This window comes from Chroicocephalus ridibundus, chromosome 2 (assembly GCF_963924245.1).
Source record: "Chroicocephalus ridibundus chromosome 2, bChrRid1.1, whole genome shotgun sequence".
In the NCBI taxonomy this organism is placed as follows: domain Eukaryota; kingdom Metazoa; phylum Chordata; class Aves; order Charadriiformes; family Laridae; genus Chroicocephalus; species Chroicocephalus ridibundus.
The window spans coordinates 11,339,104-11,358,811 of NC_086285.1; the positions used below are offsets into that span (position 1 = coordinate 11,339,104).

Consider the following 19,708-nt stretch of genomic DNA (forward strand, 5'->3'; position numbering starts at 1 on the left):
TCAGCCGGCTCCTGGCGCTGCCCGCCTGCCCTCCCTCCCTCCCTCCCTCACACGGCCCCGAGACCCGGCCCCGGCCCTGCCACCGCCGCGCGCGCTGCCACCCCTTTCGAATTCTCCCGCGGCGGCCGTTGAGCGCGCGCGGGCGGGCGGGCGGACGCCGCGGAGCTCCCGTCTCGCGAGAGCTCGGTTCCTCCCCCGCCCTCCCCACGCGCGGCAGTGGCCGTTGGGGCGGGCTGAGGGAGGCGGGGTGTTGCGTTCCCCCCAGCCCCGCACACCGACACGGGACTGGGCTCAAAATCCACGTTTTCGGTTTTTTGCTTGTTTTCAGTTAGGTGCCGCCTGGGTGACTTGTGGTTCTGCGGCTGCTACTGCCAGCCGAGGCTACCGCTGTCTCCGATCCCCACTCCCGCGCCGCCACCTTTCATGGGGGAGGCGCTGAGGGCGGGGCGGCTGTTGCCGGGTCGCAGGAGGGCCGGAGGAGCGGGGGGTGCATATATCCCTGGAGAGGACAGGCCCGGTAATGGGCACGTCTGGGCAGCTGCAGCCCATTAGCGGCTGGCATTAGTGAGGAGTTCGGTGCCGGCCATGCTGCTTGCTTTTAAACTGGGCTACACGGAAATCATTCTCTTCTGTTTTCACTTTATCGTAACAGCTGGCTTGCCTACACACCTTCCCCTGGAGGAGCATCCAGTCAATTACCCAGACAGGCAGTAAATCTACATACCAGTTTACTGTTACCTTTCTGTAGCTGTCTCGTAGAAGTCTCACCACCTTCAAAGGTGTAAGAGGTGTTTAGTTAAATTTTTGTATAGGCTTAAGAAACAGTATCCCTTTGTCATGGTTTCAGCTGGGATGGAGTTAACTTTCTTGGTAGCATAGAGTCATAGAATTGATAGGGTTGGAAGGGACCTTCAAGATCATCTAGTTCCAAGCCCCCTGCCATGGGCAGGGACACCTCCCACTAGACCAGGTTGCTCAGAGCCCCGTCCAGCCTGGCCTTAAAAACTTCCAGGGATGGGGCTTCTACCACCTCTCTGGGCAACCTGTGCCAGTGTCTCACGACCCTCATGGTGAAGAACTTCTTCCTAACGTCCAGTCTGAATTGTCCCATCTCTAGTTTTAATCCATTCCCTCTAGTCCTGCCATTACCCAACATCCTAAAAAGTCCCTCCCCAACTTTCTTGTAGGCCCCCTTAAGATACTGGTAGGCCACTGTAAGGTCTCCTCGGAGCCTTCTTTTCTCCAGACTGAACAACCCCAACTCTCTCAGTCTGTCCTCATAGGAGAGGTGCTGCAGCCCTCTGATCATCCTTGTGGCCCTTCTCTGGACACATTGCAGCACATCCGTATCTTTCTTGTAGTAGGGGCTCTGGAACTCGATGCAGTACTCCAGGTGGGGTCTCACGAGAGTGGAGTAGAGGGGGAGAATCACCTCCCTTGACCTGCTGTCCACGCTTCTCCTGATGCAGCCCAGGATACGATTTGCTTTCTAGGCTGCTAGTGCACACTGATGGCTCATGTTGAGCCTCTCGTCCACCAGCACCACCAAGTCCTTTTCTTCAGGGCTGCTCTCAAGCCAGTCACTGCCCAGCCTATATTGCTGCTTGGGATTGCCCCAACCCAGATGGAGGACCTTGCACTTGGTCTTGTTGAACTTCATGAGGTTGGCATGGGCCCACCTCTCCAGCCTGTCAAGGTCCCTCTGGATGGCATCCCTTCCCTCCAGCATGTCAGACGCCCCACACAGCTTGGTGACATTGGCAAACTTGCTGAGGGTGCACTCTACGCCACTGTCCATGTTGCTGACGAAGATGTTAAACAAGACCGGTCCCAGTACTGATCCTTGAGGGACTCCACTTGTCACTGGCCTCCACTTGGACATGGACCCATTGACAGCCACTCTTTGGGTGCACCCGTCAAGCCAGTTCTTTATCCACTGAATTGTCAGTCCATCAAACCCATATTTTATCAGCTTGGAGACCAGGATGTCATGCGGGACAGTGTCAAAGGCTTTGCTCAGGTCCGGGTAAATGACATCAGTTGCTCTCCCCTTGTCTACTGATGTTGTGACCTTCTCATAGAAGGCCACCAGGTTTGTCAGGCATGATTTGCCCTTGGTGAAGCCGTGTTGATTGCACCCAATCACCTCTTCATTATTCTTCTGCCTCAGCAGTGCCTCCAGGAGGACCTGCTCCATACTCTTACAGAGGTGAGAGTGACTGGCCTATAGTTCCCTGGTTCCTCCTTCTTTCCCTTTTTGAAAATGGGGATTATGTTTCCCCTTTTCCAGCCAGTGGGGACTTCACCAGACTGCCATGACTTTTGGAATATAATAGAGAGCGGTTTAGTTTAGCAACCTCATCTGCCAGTTCCTTCAGTACCTGTGGGTGTATCCCATCGGGTCCCATGGACTTGTTCACTTCCAGGTTCATCAGATGGTCACGAACCTGATCTTCACTTACGATGGGCAGTTCTGTCCAACCCCTGCCATTGTCTTCTGTGACTCCGGGAGTGTGGCTGGAGCCCTCGCCAGTGAAGACTGAGGAAAAGAAGTTGTTGAGAACCTCGGCCTTCTCCATATCACTTGTCACCAGCTCCCCCATTTCCTTTCTGAGGGGGCCCACACCCTCCCTAGTTTTCTTCTTACCATTAATGCACCTATAGAAATTTTTGCTGTTTCCCTTGATCTCCTTGGCTAGATTTAATTCTAACTGAGCTTTAGCTTTTCTCACCAGGTCTCTTGCTGTTCGGACACCTTCCTTATATGCCCCCCATTCTAGCTGTCCTTTCTTCCACTCCTTATAAAGTTTCTTTTTGTGTGACAGTGTGTCCAGGAGCTCCCTGTTCATCCAGGCAGGTGTCCTAGCATTCTTTCCTGCCTTCCTCTTTGTCGGTATAGTTTGCTCCTGGACACGGAGAAGGTGATCCTTGAATACTGACCAGCTGTCCTGGGCCCGCCTTCCCTCTAGAGCTTTCTCCCACGGCACTTTGGCAGGTGTAGTGCTTCGGTTTGGATTTGGGATGAGTGTTTTGGATTAGGTTGTTGCTGAGCACTCAAGGCCTTTTCTGCACTGCCTTTTCTGCAGCTCATGCTGCTCTGCCAGGGAGCAGGCTGGGGGGCACAAGAGGTTGGGAGGGGACAGAGGTGGGACAGCTGACCCCAACTGACCAAAAGGACTATTCCATACCATATGACATCGTGCTCAGTATGTAAAGCTGGGGGAAGGATGATATTTGGAGTTACGGCATTTGTTTTCCCAAGCCACCGTTATGCGTGATGGGGCCCTGCTTTCCTGGAGATGGCTGAACACCTGCCTGCTGATGGAAGCAGTGAATGAATTCCTTGTTTTGCTTTGCTTGTGTGTGCAGCTTTTGCTGTACCCATTAAACTGTCTTTACCTCAACCTACCATTTTTTTCTCAATTTTACTCTTCTGATTCTCTCCCCCATCCAAACTGGGGTAGGGGGGAGCGAGTGGCTGCGTGGTCCTAGTTGCTAGCTGGACTTAAACCACAACAGCCGCCTTCCATGGATCTCGGGTAATGTGGATGTACTATTACTACAATAACCAATTCTGCTAGCTCACAAAGCTTGCGTCATCCATTTGATTACACTGGTGACTTTTTTCTCCAATAATGTTTTTGTTGCTGTTGTTGACAGCTACACATTTAACCTTAGTTGTGGTGAACAGTACATGTATTATGCACTCTTTATCCAAAGTGATGAAGAGCTAAACAGGCTATTCACCAGAATTTATAGGAGACTATGTAGGCCAGATGATATTTACACTTTGATAACTAAGTATTTTTTTAATATATCAGGAAATGCTGCTTTCTGTTTCTTCTCAAACTTAATTTGCAGTGTTCAGAAATAGTTGGACTCAGTTCCTTGAGTTAAGCATAATCAGCTTTCAAATTCTGTAATATTCCCTGTTCCATTTGTTTGAGCTCTTCTGCAAACCAGGAACAGTCAATATGTCTTGTTAAGAACTTAATTTATATCTTCCAATTTTGCATTTGCAGTAGCGTATTATTTCACAGGATGTGTTGCTCAGAAGAGGTGGGTGCTTGACCGAAATGGTTTACTTTTCAGTCTGTGATAGCAGTACAGCATATGCTGCTTTACTGTGTAAACAAACAGAAAACCAACAGTAAGTTCTATCAAAGTTCTCACATCTGATTGGACTTTTCTGGATTGTAATTTTTAAAAACATGATGTAATTCAGATTTTAGTTATACTTAAAAAATCACTACTTTTTAAAGTAGTATTTATGTCTTCTGCTATTATTTTATTTTTTAACATAGGATCTTCTTTAATCATCCTACCTCTCATAATATCAGTTTATATTCAAAATTAAGACTTGTCACATTTTCTGCCATATATATTTGGCTTACAGACTTTTCCTGGTTTATTTTTTAAAGTTTTTGAGTAAACTATTTACCTGGTTTTTATACAGTTTGAGGACTATAGGATGAAAAATTGTTATGTGCTTATCCCATATAAATAATGCTATTCTGTATTGCTTAAAAAATGTATGTAACAGATGACTAATGTTACTGAAAACAAAGATAAAAACTGTTTCAATTCCTGAATCATCATCTGAGTCCACGTGAAACTTCTGAAATAACTGGATTTTAAAACAAGTATGTGCCACATAGAAAGTACTGTTGGCTCTGCAGGAGAATGGGTTACATTATTTACAAGCTGGATTTGAGGTGGTCGCGTACCCAAGGCAGGGACAACGTGGCAGAAGGAGTTAGCTGTCAAAAACTCATCTTCGTGAGCAATGTAATTGTGCACTGGCAGTTCAGTGCCACTCCTTGTCTCCTCCCGAAGCCAAACACACACACACCTCCCCACATCGCATTTCCATCGAGACAAAGGCCTGTCTCCTCAAAAGTGTGGAAAAGGCGATCTGGCACTATACCGACATCTACCTACTGGCAACCACAGAGGAAGGTCCCAGGAGAGGCAGGTCCCTGGACAATCACTTGAAATCGCATCGGTCCTCCAGCCCTTATCCCTGCACTGCGACGGCTGGGAGGTGTTGGCTTCCAGAAAATGACTACCAAAAGAAGGGACCATTTTGAGCTCTACAGCAAAGAAGGATCAAGATTCGGGGTGGGTTCAGATCCTGTGGGCTTGACTTCATTTCTTAACCTAGGTATTCAGCTAAGTGCAAGAAGCCTGTGAAACAGTTTGCTTGAAATAGGTTGTATGAGCAATCATCATACTTGTAGAACAGTAAAAGCAAATAAAAAAAGTATGAAAACTGACACTTATACATTGTGCTAATGTCTGTCCTTTCTGCATATATCAAAAATCTTTGCCATTTTAGGTCCAAACTGATGGTTTTATTTGTCATGTCTTGTGAGGACTGAATATGTCATTAATACCTTGATTAGTCTTTTAATTAGATGCTACGTTAGTCACCTGGTTACTGTTTATTTAGTCGGGCACATATCCATTTAGCAAACGAACTAAAACATATTTTAGCTTATCATTTCTGTTGCATAGCAACCACAGAATGATTTTTTCATAGTATTGAAACTGGAAGTTGACACAGATAACAGACTGAATAACACCAAATGATTCATTTTAAGGGACCATACAGAGAAAAGCGAGAGGGAGAGTAGCGTTTTGTAGGTTTTTTCAAGAATTGCACAGGAACTGCAAGCTATTAATGAAGCTACAACTCTATTTTCAGTTTCTCTAATGTTCTGCCTTTCGAGAGTACTGAATTACATGCCTTTTTTTGACATATCTGTTCATCTGTTCAAAATAATCTATACCCTGTGATAATAATCTCATATTTATTATCATTTTCCTGTCAAGTCAAGTTAAGGCAAAGATGAAAAATGGGCCTTCCACACATGGTTGCTGAGCAACGGCAAATAAAGATTTGCTTTTGTGCTACCGCTTCATAAACTAGTCTTTATTCTTGTTGGTGGCCTGTATAAGAGATCTCAATTACAAATGTCTCTCACAAGAACATCGTGGTTTGGACTATAGCGAGTATTCTATTTCAACCTATATGATTCAATGTTATAAATACTTGTAAAAAATAAACAAGTAATTCCCTGAATGTCAGATGCTTTCTTGACATTTATGTTTTGTTCATATTTACAATGTTATTTTCTAGATAATAGTTTCTGATGAGATTATTGTATGCATTATCTCCTAACGTGTTAGAATTGCTACTCCTATTTCTTTTCATTTGAATATATAATAAAATTTGTTACAGTCAATACAGTATCCACGAAATCTGCTCCTCCTCTGAGGCAGGCTGTTAATAATTTACATGCGTTCATTTCCCTTGATTTTTTTTTTTTTTTTGATCTTCACATACTTTGATAGTCGGAACAGCATGGGAGAGAGCTGAAGTTTCACACTCTTCCACTTCTCCAGATCTCCCCTTGCCTGAAGGTAATACTGCCAATCACGCCAGCCTTTAGTCGGGGGCAACTGTCGCTTCCCAATGGCGGTGTGATTAGACTGTGAAACTGCTTATTTCCATTAAATTATTAATATTAACAGAAACAACTTTAGACTTTAAGAGATTAAGTAGAAAAAAAAGCAAACAATAAACACATTCACTACAGAAGAAAAAAACCGATCCTTGTTAACTGGGAAAAAAATCAGGAAATAAAATGGGCAGCGGGAAGGCGCAGCTTTTCCCAAGAGCTTTTCCCCGGAGATCCCCAGCAGATGCTGCTGAAGCCCTGAACTGCCGCCCTGTGGAAGCTCGCCCATACGGCTGGGTCTCTCACAGGTTAGTCACAAGGCATGAAAACAGTGCAACTTTAGTTATTTTCCTTTATTACTATGCTTTATTCTAAAATATTTATTTTTATTTGCTTTATTATTACGCTCTTGTCGTTATCCCTCGTTCCTTATAGGCAGCGTTATAAATCACAGTCATTTTACTCTGCTAACTATTAGCACCGTGAAAATGGAAAGATTTCTGAAGGGCTATAAAATGCGCACAAAAAGAAATTACAATAACAATATTTGCATAGATAAATCCTTCCCACTGTAAATATACAGGGTATCACTTTCTGTGATAACTACAGCAAACATTTTCTAGTATAAAGTCATTAACATCTTTCAGAATGTTATATATCAATGAGCAAATGTATAATAGTAGTTTGTCAGTTAATTTGTTTCAGATGTAAAACACTCCAGTTACATCTGCCATGTCTACATTACTTTAACCCTATTAAATTTAACGTTCTGAATTATTAGAGATTTACAGGTCTTGTAAGTATTCTGTCTCCTTTCAGCTCTCATTCTATTTTGGCCTTTACGGATAAAGAGAAGAATTGTTTCCAATGTACAAAAATACTGTTATTATTAATTTTACAAGGGCTCTTAGAGGTTTCACTGTGATAGACATGCATCATCTAGACACCATCTCTGTTCCATCTGTTAGTATGAAACATGAAAATACTGTATAAATATCAGAATGGACATGATTTGTTCATCTATATTAGGTTTTATGTATATATATGTGTATGTACATGCAGGCACACACACGACAAACTACTTCATGTTGGCTGGAGAATGTACCGGCATTTTCTTGTCTCTTGTATCAACGTTGGCTTTGCCAAGGCTGAGACACGGGTGTTCCCCGTGCTCCTGATCCAGACCAGGACTCTAACCAAAGCCTGCCGCGCGTTTCTTACAGCTGCATGTCCAGCTGCCTTCCCACAAAGCAGGCAGATGGGGAACTGAATAGTGTGGTGCTTGCTGAGAGCAGTACCCGCCTGGGGGGTACGTCTGGAGTCAGGCCCTTGGGAGCGCTCACACGTTCACTAGTTCAGACGTACCTGACAATTAGTCCTGGTCTGTGCAGCAGTTTTAGTATTAGACCTTGTGACAATGCGATTTGGCAAATGTTTCCTGATCATCTCCGTAAACAATGGACAACTGTTTTGTAAGATATTTTTTTCTAGCAGAATTTGATCTTTGCCCCCTTCCCCCCGCTATGTTTCTTGTACTGCTGCATGATGGTTTCCACTGGCGTTAGATACCCTGAGTTTCAGCCTTAGGCTTGAAGCAACAATAGACATAAAGACTTAAAGCATAATGATGTTTCAAATGTGCTGGTCAAGGCCCTTCTCTGTGTCTTAAATTGTAATTTCACTTCTGCCTGCCTCTGATTAATTTCAAGTTTTTGCACTTAATCTTGTTAAAGTTCTGTCAGCTCCTCGAGGGAGCTCTATAATCAACTCTAATTGTCTGGGCTAGGTATCTCAGGCACAAAACACCTTTGCAAATTACTGCCAGAGGCAATTATGGTGAACTTAGAACCTTCATCTTCCAGGAGAAGTTTCATGTTTCCTCAAGTCATGGAGCAGTTGTTTTATTTCCCAGTTCCTCATGACTAAATGCTTTTACAAAAATATTTTGGCAAATTGAATGCAGATATTATTAACCCCCGTTACGAAACTCAACTCTTTTAATATCACCTGTGCCGCAGAGCAAAGGGGGAGAGCAGAGCGCTGTGGGGACCATGCCTGTTTTGTGCTGCTTTTAAGGTTTTTTACGATGACTTCAGGCTCCAGTGCCTAGATGCCTAGAATCCAGACCCCTTCGTTATTGTACAAGAAAGGAAGTGCACGGGCAGCAAAAAAGGCTTTTCAGAATAGGGCCTGCACTACCATCTAGTGGAATATAGTGGTGTCTTCAGAAAACAAAAATTGTCCAGGAATGACTATAAATCCAAAAACTTTAAAGTCTCATTGTGAATTGCAAGATGAGCAAAACTAAAATGTCTTATAAAAAATGTTAAAAATGAAGCATTTTTTACATTTCCAATAATCTGAACTTGAAAAAGTTTATTATATAATAAAAAAGAACAAAGTTACCTAAAACTCTAAGTTCTACACTTCTTTTCAGAAAGCTCATCTTAGTATTTTAAACCTTCAATTCCAACTTATTTTACATGCACATTAATTAATGATTTACTTAATAAAACATAAAGAACCAGCATTGCTACAAATACCATTCTGTGAGTCACGAGCAGCCATTTCCATTAACTCATTTTCCGTACCTTTCATTTTATTTTCATCACCTGTGCGACAGACGGGTCGAGAGACAATCCGAGTTCTTCGTTTGGATGCCGTTGCCACAGTTCCTCAAATTTATCCAGCCGGGCTCTGAGCTGAAAGTTACAATAGAGCACCCGTTCAGTGGTTGTTATATTTACTATAGCCGAGAGAACATTCCATGATTCAGGTAAAGGGTCTTATCAATTCTAGGTTGAAAACGTTGCAACATGATAGCTTCAGCTAAACTTCCAGACAGCAAAGAAAATCCATGCAAAACACGTCAGGGACTTCAGCCTGTTTCTCCCATGTTGAAGTCTGCATGGAACTGTCTTGCAGACTATTCTTTATTAATCTTTGCGAAATGCTTGGTAAGCTCCAGTTGTCAGTCTCTGAGAATTTGTAGAATAACACACTGGCCTGGAAACCCAGCCAAAGAACAAAAAACCTTATTTGAAATTCTGTGCTGGAAACAACCACCGTTAAACGCATGCACCATTTTTTGTTTTAGGGATTTCATCCCAGTTATCCACTAAAATTAATGACCTTCATTCAGTACCTACCGACAATTATCACTTTGCTAGCATTATCTATGTTGCAACTCAAGTTGTATTTTTAATTACCACACAATTTTTGCACCCTGACTTAACAAAGCTTGCAACTTCTGCTACATGCCCGCTTTGTTCGCCCAGCCAGAGCTGCTCCATGCCCATCTCACAGAGCCTGGGGTCAGGCAGCAGAATGCCAGAAATACCTACGGCACAGATCGCACAAGAGCTCCAGTACATTTACCAATCTTATTTTAACATTAAATAAAATGTACCTGAGAGTCTTAGAAGAATTCAGGTTGGAAGGGACCTTAGCAGGTCATTGAGTTCAACCTCCTGCTGAAAGGAACTACCGTGCTTAGAAAATACATAAATAAATTTGATCGTCAGTTACGCATCAGATTCTTGCTACGCACCTGATGAATGAAATCACAGGACCTTATCACTTTCTTCTGTGTGTCATTTCTTGCCGAGGCGCTACATGCCTAGCTCTGAGGGCAGTTGGATTATCAAGTCCCGGCAGGAATGGACCCCACCGTTCCCGAGCCAGGAACCGCCTACCACAGCCCGGTGTGAAAGGTTGGAATCCTGACTAGCTTTGTCTGCCTTGAACCTGTTTCTGTGTGGATCTCAAAGGGAAGAATGGTCACTATTAGCCCTTAATTCCTTTGCAATAAAGTTTACGGCTACTGAGGATGCAAAGAAAGACCGGGGAAGAGAGGCTGCCTTCCCTTCGGTAGCATCTGAGGAAATAGCTTTGCAGTGCTCTGCTCAAACTGGATTCCACTGCAGGTGACTGGCAAGGAATATTCCCTGCAGACGGGGAGAACAGAGAGCGTCACCTCTACCACATGAATACAGATTAGAGAGCTTTTCTCCCCGAGCTGCCGTCTAATCTGGCAGTTAAATTCACCGCGTAACACAGAGAAATACAAGTGGATTTTTTTACTTTAGCTGCTTTGCATTTTTCAAAAAACACATTTCAGAAGGTTGCTGAGAATATTGTCGAGCGCCTGACAGTTAGCCTTAGAAATTAGTAGGAGAGCATAAAATGATGAAGTTAGATACCTTGTTAAGATGTATTAAAACACCATTTGTGATTAAATAGTCAGACTCCTTCAACAATCAGCTACAGCCACAAATAGATCTTGGTTTTCGTTCTTTCTACCAAATATCAAAGGTACCATCCAACATTCACAGTTTGTTTCGGGGAGAACATAAATAATTAAACTGATTAAAACAGAAACCTCATAGGAAACCAATTTTGTATTCAGCTCTTAGTTGGGAAACAACTATATAACTAATATATAACTATATAACCAATATATAACTATATAACCAAAATAACCAAAAATAACTATATTGGTAACTGTATTGGCAAATACTGCTCTTGGATGGAGACTGGATGAACTAAATGATGGCCCAAACCAGTTTAAACAGCACAGAAAATCGTAAGAAAACATCTAGGCTTGGCTGAGCCCATCAAATTAATACCAAACCCATCTGGAGGAGTGTCTTGCACAATTATTTCTGTTCTCTAACAAGATCTTGTGAACACACAGGCAGCATTCTTGCGCAGGCGCTGATCCAGTTACCACCTGCCTTGCAGGACTGAATGGAAGGTTTGATTTTGATCCCAGCCTGGAAAACGCAGACACCTGATCAGTACTGGCCTTGCCAGGAAGCGTGACACCCAGGAACACCTTGCATGAGGGACTGAGGAAGACGGGCACGCTTTTACTTGGCTTTAGCTGCCTTCCCATTGATTAGCAGAAGCCCTTTATTCTGCTAAAAAAGGAAGATATCTCCCTTAGGGGGAAAAAAAAAACCATCCAAAAAAACCCCTAACAAACCTGAAGATAATTTTGTAGTTAGTATCAATAAAGATTATCCAGTGGAGTCCCTTCTAAATGCGATAGTGACTGGGTGATGGACTTCTGCAGCTTTTAGTCTGACCGACTATTAGGAATTCAGACAAGTTGTAGCTGTTTAAGGGAAGAGGTATCATAATTAATTATGGTATTATAATTAATTAAAAATTAATGTTTAATGCAAACAACATAATATCTATGGTTGTTTTTCTGTAATAGATAGAGGAACCGATACCGCTTTTCTTATTTATGCAGCACAATGTTGTATTTTCTACCTGTAGCTGCCTTAACGTGCAGGTGGAAGGACAGGAAAGGTTGCCACATGTAGAAATCTGCTGGGTCTAAATCCAAGGCAATTACATGCAGTTCTAGGTCCTTTTGAAGACATAATTCTTGATAATTAATAAGTGACAACCGTGACAATTTGTCCAATTGATCATTTTAAGAGAAAAAATTTTAGACACTTAAGTTGAACAAAGGACATTCTAATTCTTAGGTGTGAATCTGTTCCAGACCAACAAGCATGGAGTTCCCCGGTGAAGCACCCTGTACTTCTCACTCCACTTTCTCTCATGCAAAACCCAAAAATCTGCCTACACACCTTACAGCAAGGCTACCTAGGTTAGAGCAGTCAGCATACTTTACATATCTTACATACATACATATTTTAAAAATTCACCTCACTGTATTACTAATTAATAGGACAGGGATATGCAAAAGAGGGGAAAAGGGAGTATGTGTCTAGAGGGAAACAACACACCGACTTCCATATGAACCATTTATTGAATAAATACATGCATCATAATGTAGAATTACATGAGCAAAAAAGGCAATCTGTACAAAATCGATTACCCTTTGTTCTCATTTCAACTCTCACCATTTGCTGCAGCTCTGATAAAGGATTCAAGACAGAAAATAAGATTCTTTTAAACCAAATCCAAGTGATATGCATGCTGATTTGAGTTCGGGTTATAACACCGCTATAATTAAGAAAGCTGGTTTTCTTGTCAGTGAAGCAGAGTAATTCTAAAAACAGTTTTGATAGTAGAGAACATGTGTTGGTACATACAGGTAACAAAGCTTATTTTTAGCCATATCTTAAACATCTTCATATGTTCATATTTTAAGGCACAGGATAAACGAGAACTACATGAAAAGCTATCAGTTGATATTGAATACATTGACTTGATAACAAGCTGCAACTTTTGTCCAGAGGAACGATGAAGTTTGTCCTTCCTACTTCCATATAAACGGAACAATCAGAATTTGGTAACTATACAGAGGTCTGTTTCCACTATCAAAAGAATCAGTCTCATCTAGGCAGTCATATTCTGATCCAAATTCACTCAGGAGAACATTTCTAAAGAGTCTGGCATCCAGGACTGATGACAGTCAATGGGAATTACTGTTACTGAATTACAATGACAATTCAACCTCTTAATTTTACATTCCTAAATGGGAACTGAGCTCTTTTAAGAACCTATCCCTAATTTCAGGTTGTGAGCTATTTTGGAAACCTGTCCTATATACTTTATTCAGTTACTCACATTGTGCTATCATCTCACATTTACCCAACGGGTCTAACAGCCCGTTTGTTGGCTGTGGATCAAACCCTGGGCAGTCACCGGCCAAGATGTACAGCAAAAGTCCTTCTACCTCGGGCCGCACCAAGGCAAAAGGCAATTAGGCTCAACCGCTGCACTTAGACCTCCTTTATTTAGATCAGCTTTCACTTTGTGCATTTTCATTGCATTAACAATAATTCTCTGTCTTTCCATTCTTAACATTTTAATGGAGAACTAGCAAAGAAAATACATATTTCATAATATATTACATTTGATATGAACAGATGAGTGTGTGTATATATATAGATAGATAGATAGATACTCATACATTCCAATATAGAGTGAAGCCTTCAAACGGAAATGTTTTCTTACAAAGAACCTCTCTCTATTGCCCAGTCCATCGGAAAGTAACAGCAGCAAAATTTACAATGTAAGTTTGTTTGCTAAAATTGTCTTGTATAAAATGTGGCGATAAGAAGGCCAGCACTGTATAGAGGTGTATGTGTGCGTGTCACACACATCCGTGACAAATGTTCATGTTAAACTGAATTTAAACAAACTGAAATGAGTCAATTCTTAAATTTGAAAAAGACAAAAAGCTACATCTATGGTAGGCACTTTGGTACATCTAGTGATGTAGGCATATTCTACATCTGGAGTTAAGGTTCTGTCAGTATTCTTACAATAAAGCTAATTTCAGGAGTTTATTATTCTGCTTTAAAAATTCTTTCTTGGCTGAGAGATCATTCTAGAATCTTAGCTAAATAATATACTTTGTCTGTCTAATTGCATACTTATCCAAGAATGAGGGCATTGGCTCTGAAAGAGCTGAGCTGTTCTCTTGGATTCTTAATGCACATTTTTATAACAGTCTGAGAAAACTTACCGGAAAAAGGAAAATCGGTTCCGAATACAAAAAAAAGTTCCCCGTAATTCATAAAGTTAGAGGTATGAGCTCAGCTGTTTAAACTGATACTCTCCCTTCAACTCTCAACTGTCTACTTTTATCAGTTTGTGCTAATTGTATCGCTGCTGGTCTTGCAGCAGACGACGGCAATGCTCTAGCAGAATGCCGTTATATCTCAAGACACCTGGGTGGACCACTGCAGTGCATTTTTTCCATGCACCAAACACACTAAGTAACAATAAAGCAATTGTCAAGACAGTCAGTTTTAACTCAGTTTCACACTTTCTTACCTATTGGTGTTCAATTTTAGTACTACAGAAGGTGTAGCATAATATACTATTTAGCATAGTATTGTGTAATAAAAATAACGTATGCCTTGTGTGTATGCCTACTATATGAACTTACATTGCAAGCTGATCTTTATGCCTTATAAATCAGTGAAACATGGCAGTTAGGACAGTTCTAAGTGGTTAGAGAGTTTGTTTATAATACAGAAAAATCCATGTCCTCATACCTTCAAAAGGTCACATGTCTGGTACTAGAGAGTACAGGAATAAATAACAAAATCCAAGTGAACCTGCATAATAAAACCATACTGTTTGTTTTGTTTACTCCATGGAATGAAAACCCAGATTTAGAAACTGTGATTCATGGACCTCATCCTCTATTTATACAATATTTATAGAATTCTCAATTTTGTTTATAATATTCTATAGCATGATTTCCCAATAATACATTTATATATAAATATTAAAATGTTAATGTTCTGTATATTTTAAGCTAGCCACACTGGGCCAGAAACACAATAAAGTAAAAATGTTTTTCTGCAGTTTGTTTTTGAAGAATATCACAAAATGATTAAGATCATTGTGCTGCAAAGACAAAAGAGATTCATCTGAAGAAATTAACATGCATTTAGAAGAAAATATCTATATCCTTTATCTAATTTTCATCTGAATTCAAACCAGCATGAAAGAATTATAAAAAAATAGTATATATTTACATGGTACAGTATACCTTGGTGAGATATAAAACAAGGCAGGTAAACAGCAGAACATAATCTTTTCACTTTCTAATAGGTACAGCCGTCATAATGATCAATTTAAACACAAAAGGTTACTTTACTGTACTATTGCACATTACAGTAACACATAAAATTGTTTAGCAAATTAAAATACAAAGTTTAACGATGAGAAAGGCTATGTCTACATAAAATGACCAAGTGTTACAAAATTATTGGGGATGTGTCTAAGAACTAAATCGGTAAAGCTATAAAAATAATATTGGTACATCTGTGAGAAGAACGCTTTAAAAATATATATAAAGGTTGGCAAAATTACGCATGGGGAATTCCCAGTATCCATGGGTCTAACTTGCACCATGTGGCCTTGTACCATCTTCTGTTAAATCATACCTGAAAATGAAAAGAACAAAGGAAATTTTTTTTTGTTTAGCATGTATTATTAAAACTATCACTAATACACCACTTATTAGTACGCAGTTTTATTAGTAATAAAGGAAATATTATACTTACCACTGGGTCCAGCCTTTAGCAAGTTCTTCAGACGCCAGAGGTATTAATAACTGTGGAAAGTTAAATTAGCAATCAATGCATTATGTGTGCCTTCCATTCTATGTCTTTTAAAGTTCAAATCTGACAATCCTGAGAACTACAGTATAAGTAATGCCATTAATAAACCACATATTTTACGTCCTTGTCATCATAGCTATCTGCACAAGGTGTATTAAAGTTTCAAGCTGCTGGTTTTGACCTAAAAATCTATACCCTTTAGTGATACGGTCCCAGGGCACCTCACAGGCTCAAATTCTGAAGATGGCGTATCTTGGCAATGGCAGTCGGTGGACGTGTTTATGCTAACAGCCGTCCTGGCAAACAGGAAAATGAACAACACCGTTCACCATGAACTGGCCACGACTCTGATAAGTTTCATTCTCTTTTTAGAGCTCATACATGGCAATTTGCAAGGGTGTAGGAATTTACTATTCCTTTTTGCATGCTCCAAAGCACATGTGTAGGAAATAGAGTGATTTAATGAGTGCCTATCGAACAGTGAAGTTGTAAATGCAATAGCTGGTTTTGGCATTGGGAACATCTCCAGTAGCAGTTCTTTCTTGTGAATTTTACAATCTTTAATTTTAATTACTAAACATACATTTGTTCTGCATGCTTCTCTAAGTACTCTTGCTTGTCTTTCCGGTTTTGTCTGAACGCTTTCTGAGATACCACCTTTTTTCTACTGGTTATTTTTCCTTTCTCTGACTGTATGATTAATAAGTCTGACATGCAGATTTCCTTTGTTACAGTGAGCCTCAGAATTTTCCATTCTCTGGAAGAGATTACTGCCTCATCTTTTGATGTCTATCTCTGCAATTTGTTCCTTCCCTTACTGAAGCTTGACATCTAAGCCATCTATAATTTTTAAAAGCTTCGTATATGAATCAGGTGCTTCATTCAATGCTAACAAGGTCATATCACAAGAGGATTTTAGTCTTATATAATGACATGCTGTATTAGCAGAATTTTCTTGTCAACTTACTTTGCCAAGCAGCCCTTTATCTTTGGACAAGAAACCACCACTGTTCTTCACTGCTACATCTAGTGTTCTTCTCTGTACTTCAGGCAGGGAAACACTGAAATCAAATCTGAAAGACAAAGTGATGTTTTAGAGAGAATTTTGTACCTGAAATGCAAGTTCAGTTCCTACAGCTAACCAACAACTCAAATCAGAACCAAATCATTCCCCTCCCCAGACAAAAAATGATGTCTGAGATAAATGAAGAAAAAAATCCCTATGTTTTGCCTAAATTTTTTCTTCAATACTATGATCAATATCTAATGTTTGAGACTTCTGTTACCTTTGGTCTCTAAAAGCCACTGGTAAAACAAAATGAACCAAACCCAAACAAAACAAGCAAAAGGTCAACCACTGGGTCAACAGAGAAGAGAATGAGGAATCCTACTGTCTTGACAACTCAGTATCATTATTCTCCAAAAGGGAAAGACTGGTCAGTCTTACTGATCCTCAGTCCTCTAGAACCAGAGCTGCTTTTCTTTCCTGGCACACCAAGAAAACCTATCCACTTTTAAGGAAGAACACATTTTGTTTGCTAGATCTGAAATTTACAGAAAACGAGGGCAAGATTATACCACAATTTACATTTATTTATCACTACAGTTCTTAAACAGTTTAATTGCTTTGCAATACATTTTACTTGGAAAGGCACAGTAAAACAAACCTATTACCTGGAATGAACAGGAGAGAGCTGCAGTACCAGGGAAACCTACCAGAGCCTCTAACTAATGATTTACAGATTTCCCTTAGACAGAATGGACTGAAGTGGTGGTTTTCCCCAAATAAAGTTTCTGTCTGTAGAGAAAGGTCGTCTTTATCAATAAGCGATGGGTGGGGGAGGATGGGGTACACATGTGAGGGAAGCTACCATCAAAAAGCTGAGTGCAAAGCTAAGGATTTTTATGCAATATACCATTGCACAAGCTTGCACAACTTCCAACCTATGGGCCAGGATATAACCCACGAGGAAATCTGCAGACTCACTGGATGCTGAGAAGTGCCACCAAGTAGATTGACCGAGCAATTTGATCATGCATAGACACTGGCTGGCCAGGCCTACCGAGGAGGCAGCATTTATCTATCAGCCAGGCAATGGGCCACTCAGAATTAACACGCCTCCTGGAAGGAAGGGATGCCAATGGCACTGCCCAGCTAAAAGGTACTCATGTTCTGGCCATCTGCCAGAAGACGGCATGCTACTTCTTAGCTACCAGCACAAAGGGGATGTAACTAGCATCGGATAAGGCAGAAGAGAAGAGAGAAGTGCCTGGTAACAGAGTAAGAAGAGCTATAGTGATGACAGGGAATAGACAGATGGGAAGAGCTATTACAGCAGAAGAGAAAGGTACAACCAACTCTGGTGGTGACAACTAAGAATTTCAACAGCTCATCCAGTCAGGTAACCTGAGAAACCTCAATTTGACAGTTTTGTAATTACGTGATATAAAACTACTATACATAGTTTAGAACATACATTTGATCAAACACCGGGTTTAAGGTCTTCTTTGATACATGTGTTTTTCTTCTTCCTGATCGTCTCTTATCAGGCAATAAATACATTCGCACATATGGATCGGATCCTTCTTCTGAAAACGCTATTAGATTTCTGTGACCAGTGAAAAACAAGGAAAAACACTTAGAAAATAAATGACACATTGCTGAATGTGAGTGTCTACACTACTATCACTTAATTTAGCACAGGAATCAGTTGTGGGATATCCTGCACAAAGTATGATGTGCAGGATACAGCACATAGCTAATAGCAGTGGTAAAGAAAAACTAAAAAAATGCTAAGCAGTAACTTGTACAAGATCAAAGAAACGGTGAGCAGACAGCAGGGGTGGAAAAACGGTGTTTCTTAAGTGCCATTACGAAGTTTAGATATGGCTTTCCAAAAATTAGGCGTTTTTGTCATTCCATGAAAAATGCAGTCTATTAGAGATAGCTTCCAGACACTGCTGATACAAGTCTACACACCATTTTCATTTAAAATCTGAAGACGCATAATAGACAAATACAAAATCACAGCAAAATCTTCAGCAAAGTTTTTACTGATTCTGAGTATAGCTCTGTATGTTCTTGTATTTACACATAATTACAATTGGTATGTTATTTTAAAAATCAAAAAGATCATCCAGACAACCAATTTGAGAGGATATGTCAAGATATGACAAAGTTTATACAGACATATGCACAGAAATGAAATTTGGTATTTTATGCTCACCTGCAGGAATGCACTACCACAATCAGTTTGTTTCTTTGCGAACTATGACGAATTGTTAGCTGAATCTGTCCTAATGGAGACTGCCCCAGAGTTGTTCCACTGCAGGAAAAAAGTAGAACACTATGCTTAGCTTTTAAAACACATATTTAAAGTAAGACCTAACTGAAATATACGCTGAGTATTTTTCCCAGAAATTGTATGTTATCTATTTAACTTTTCAGTAGCCCAAAAGGAGAGCACGCGTTAGCACATGAGCATATCTTCATCAGTTTCTTGTACCTCAGTTGTCCAACAGCTCTAGTCTCCAAAATAAGCTGGCTATTCTTATCACGTTAGAGGTCAACTGCTCTTCAGTACTTTGAAAACCATGATCAGTAAAGAACTTGCTCACTCTAAAACAAACATTAAAGCAGCGTCTAGGAAATTGGAAAGAATAACAGTGCAAACTGCAATGAAAACCTCCGTGATGGGCCACTCTTACCTATGGTCAGGAACCAATTAGAAGACCAGCTTGCTTTTTTCTAAATTCTCTAACATAGAAATATAAGTATTCTGGGCTTAAAATAGTGACACTTAAACCCACTTACTGTCTTAAAAGCTCAAATCACAGTATTAACAGCCATTTTACTTTTCCGTAGCTCATGCCGCATTGAAAATAAGATTAGAATCAATTTACACTTAAAAATACAAGTCACGCTTAAATAAAAAGCAAGCACCATGATTAAGAACTTCTGTTTTAAAGAATGGCAAATATTTGCAGAGTTCCCTCATCCTATAAAACGCTTATTTTAGTTTGTGTAACCTGACTATGAGTGGTTTCTGTTTCACACGGGACAGTATATGGCATGCCTGGCATTTTTCAACAACCCAAAGGATATCTTAACCTCAAAGGAGAGGTGTACCTCCTTTGTGCATAGCTGCTACAAAGTGCTTGCAGACTGTTCCATTA

The 19,708-nt window shown here is 40.5% G+C and overlaps 1 protein-coding gene across 4 annotated transcripts in view; it reads right to left on the reverse strand.

The window, feature by feature from the left end:
- Positions 1-12,238: 12,238 nt before the first annotated feature.
- Positions 12,239-19,708, reverse strand: part of ESYT2 (extended synaptotagmin 2) — a 90,231-nt gene continuing 82,761 nt past the window's right edge. For all 4 annotated transcript variants that reach the window (XM_063324429.1, XM_063324428.1, XM_063324427.1 and 1 more), the window contains 5 exons: positions 18,760-18,858; positions 18,010-18,141; positions 16,500-16,605; positions 15,476-15,525; positions 12,239-15,355 (listed from right to left, as the gene is read on the reverse strand). In XM_063324429.1, the coding sequence (XP_063180499.1) occupies positions 15,310-15,355; positions 15,476-15,525; positions 16,500-16,605; positions 18,010-18,141; positions 18,760-18,858 (433 nt within the window). In that variant the 3' untranslated portion in view covers positions 12,239-15,309. The remainder of the gene's footprint in view (positions 15,356-15,475; positions 15,526-16,499; positions 16,606-18,009; positions 18,142-18,759; positions 18,859-19,708) is intronic.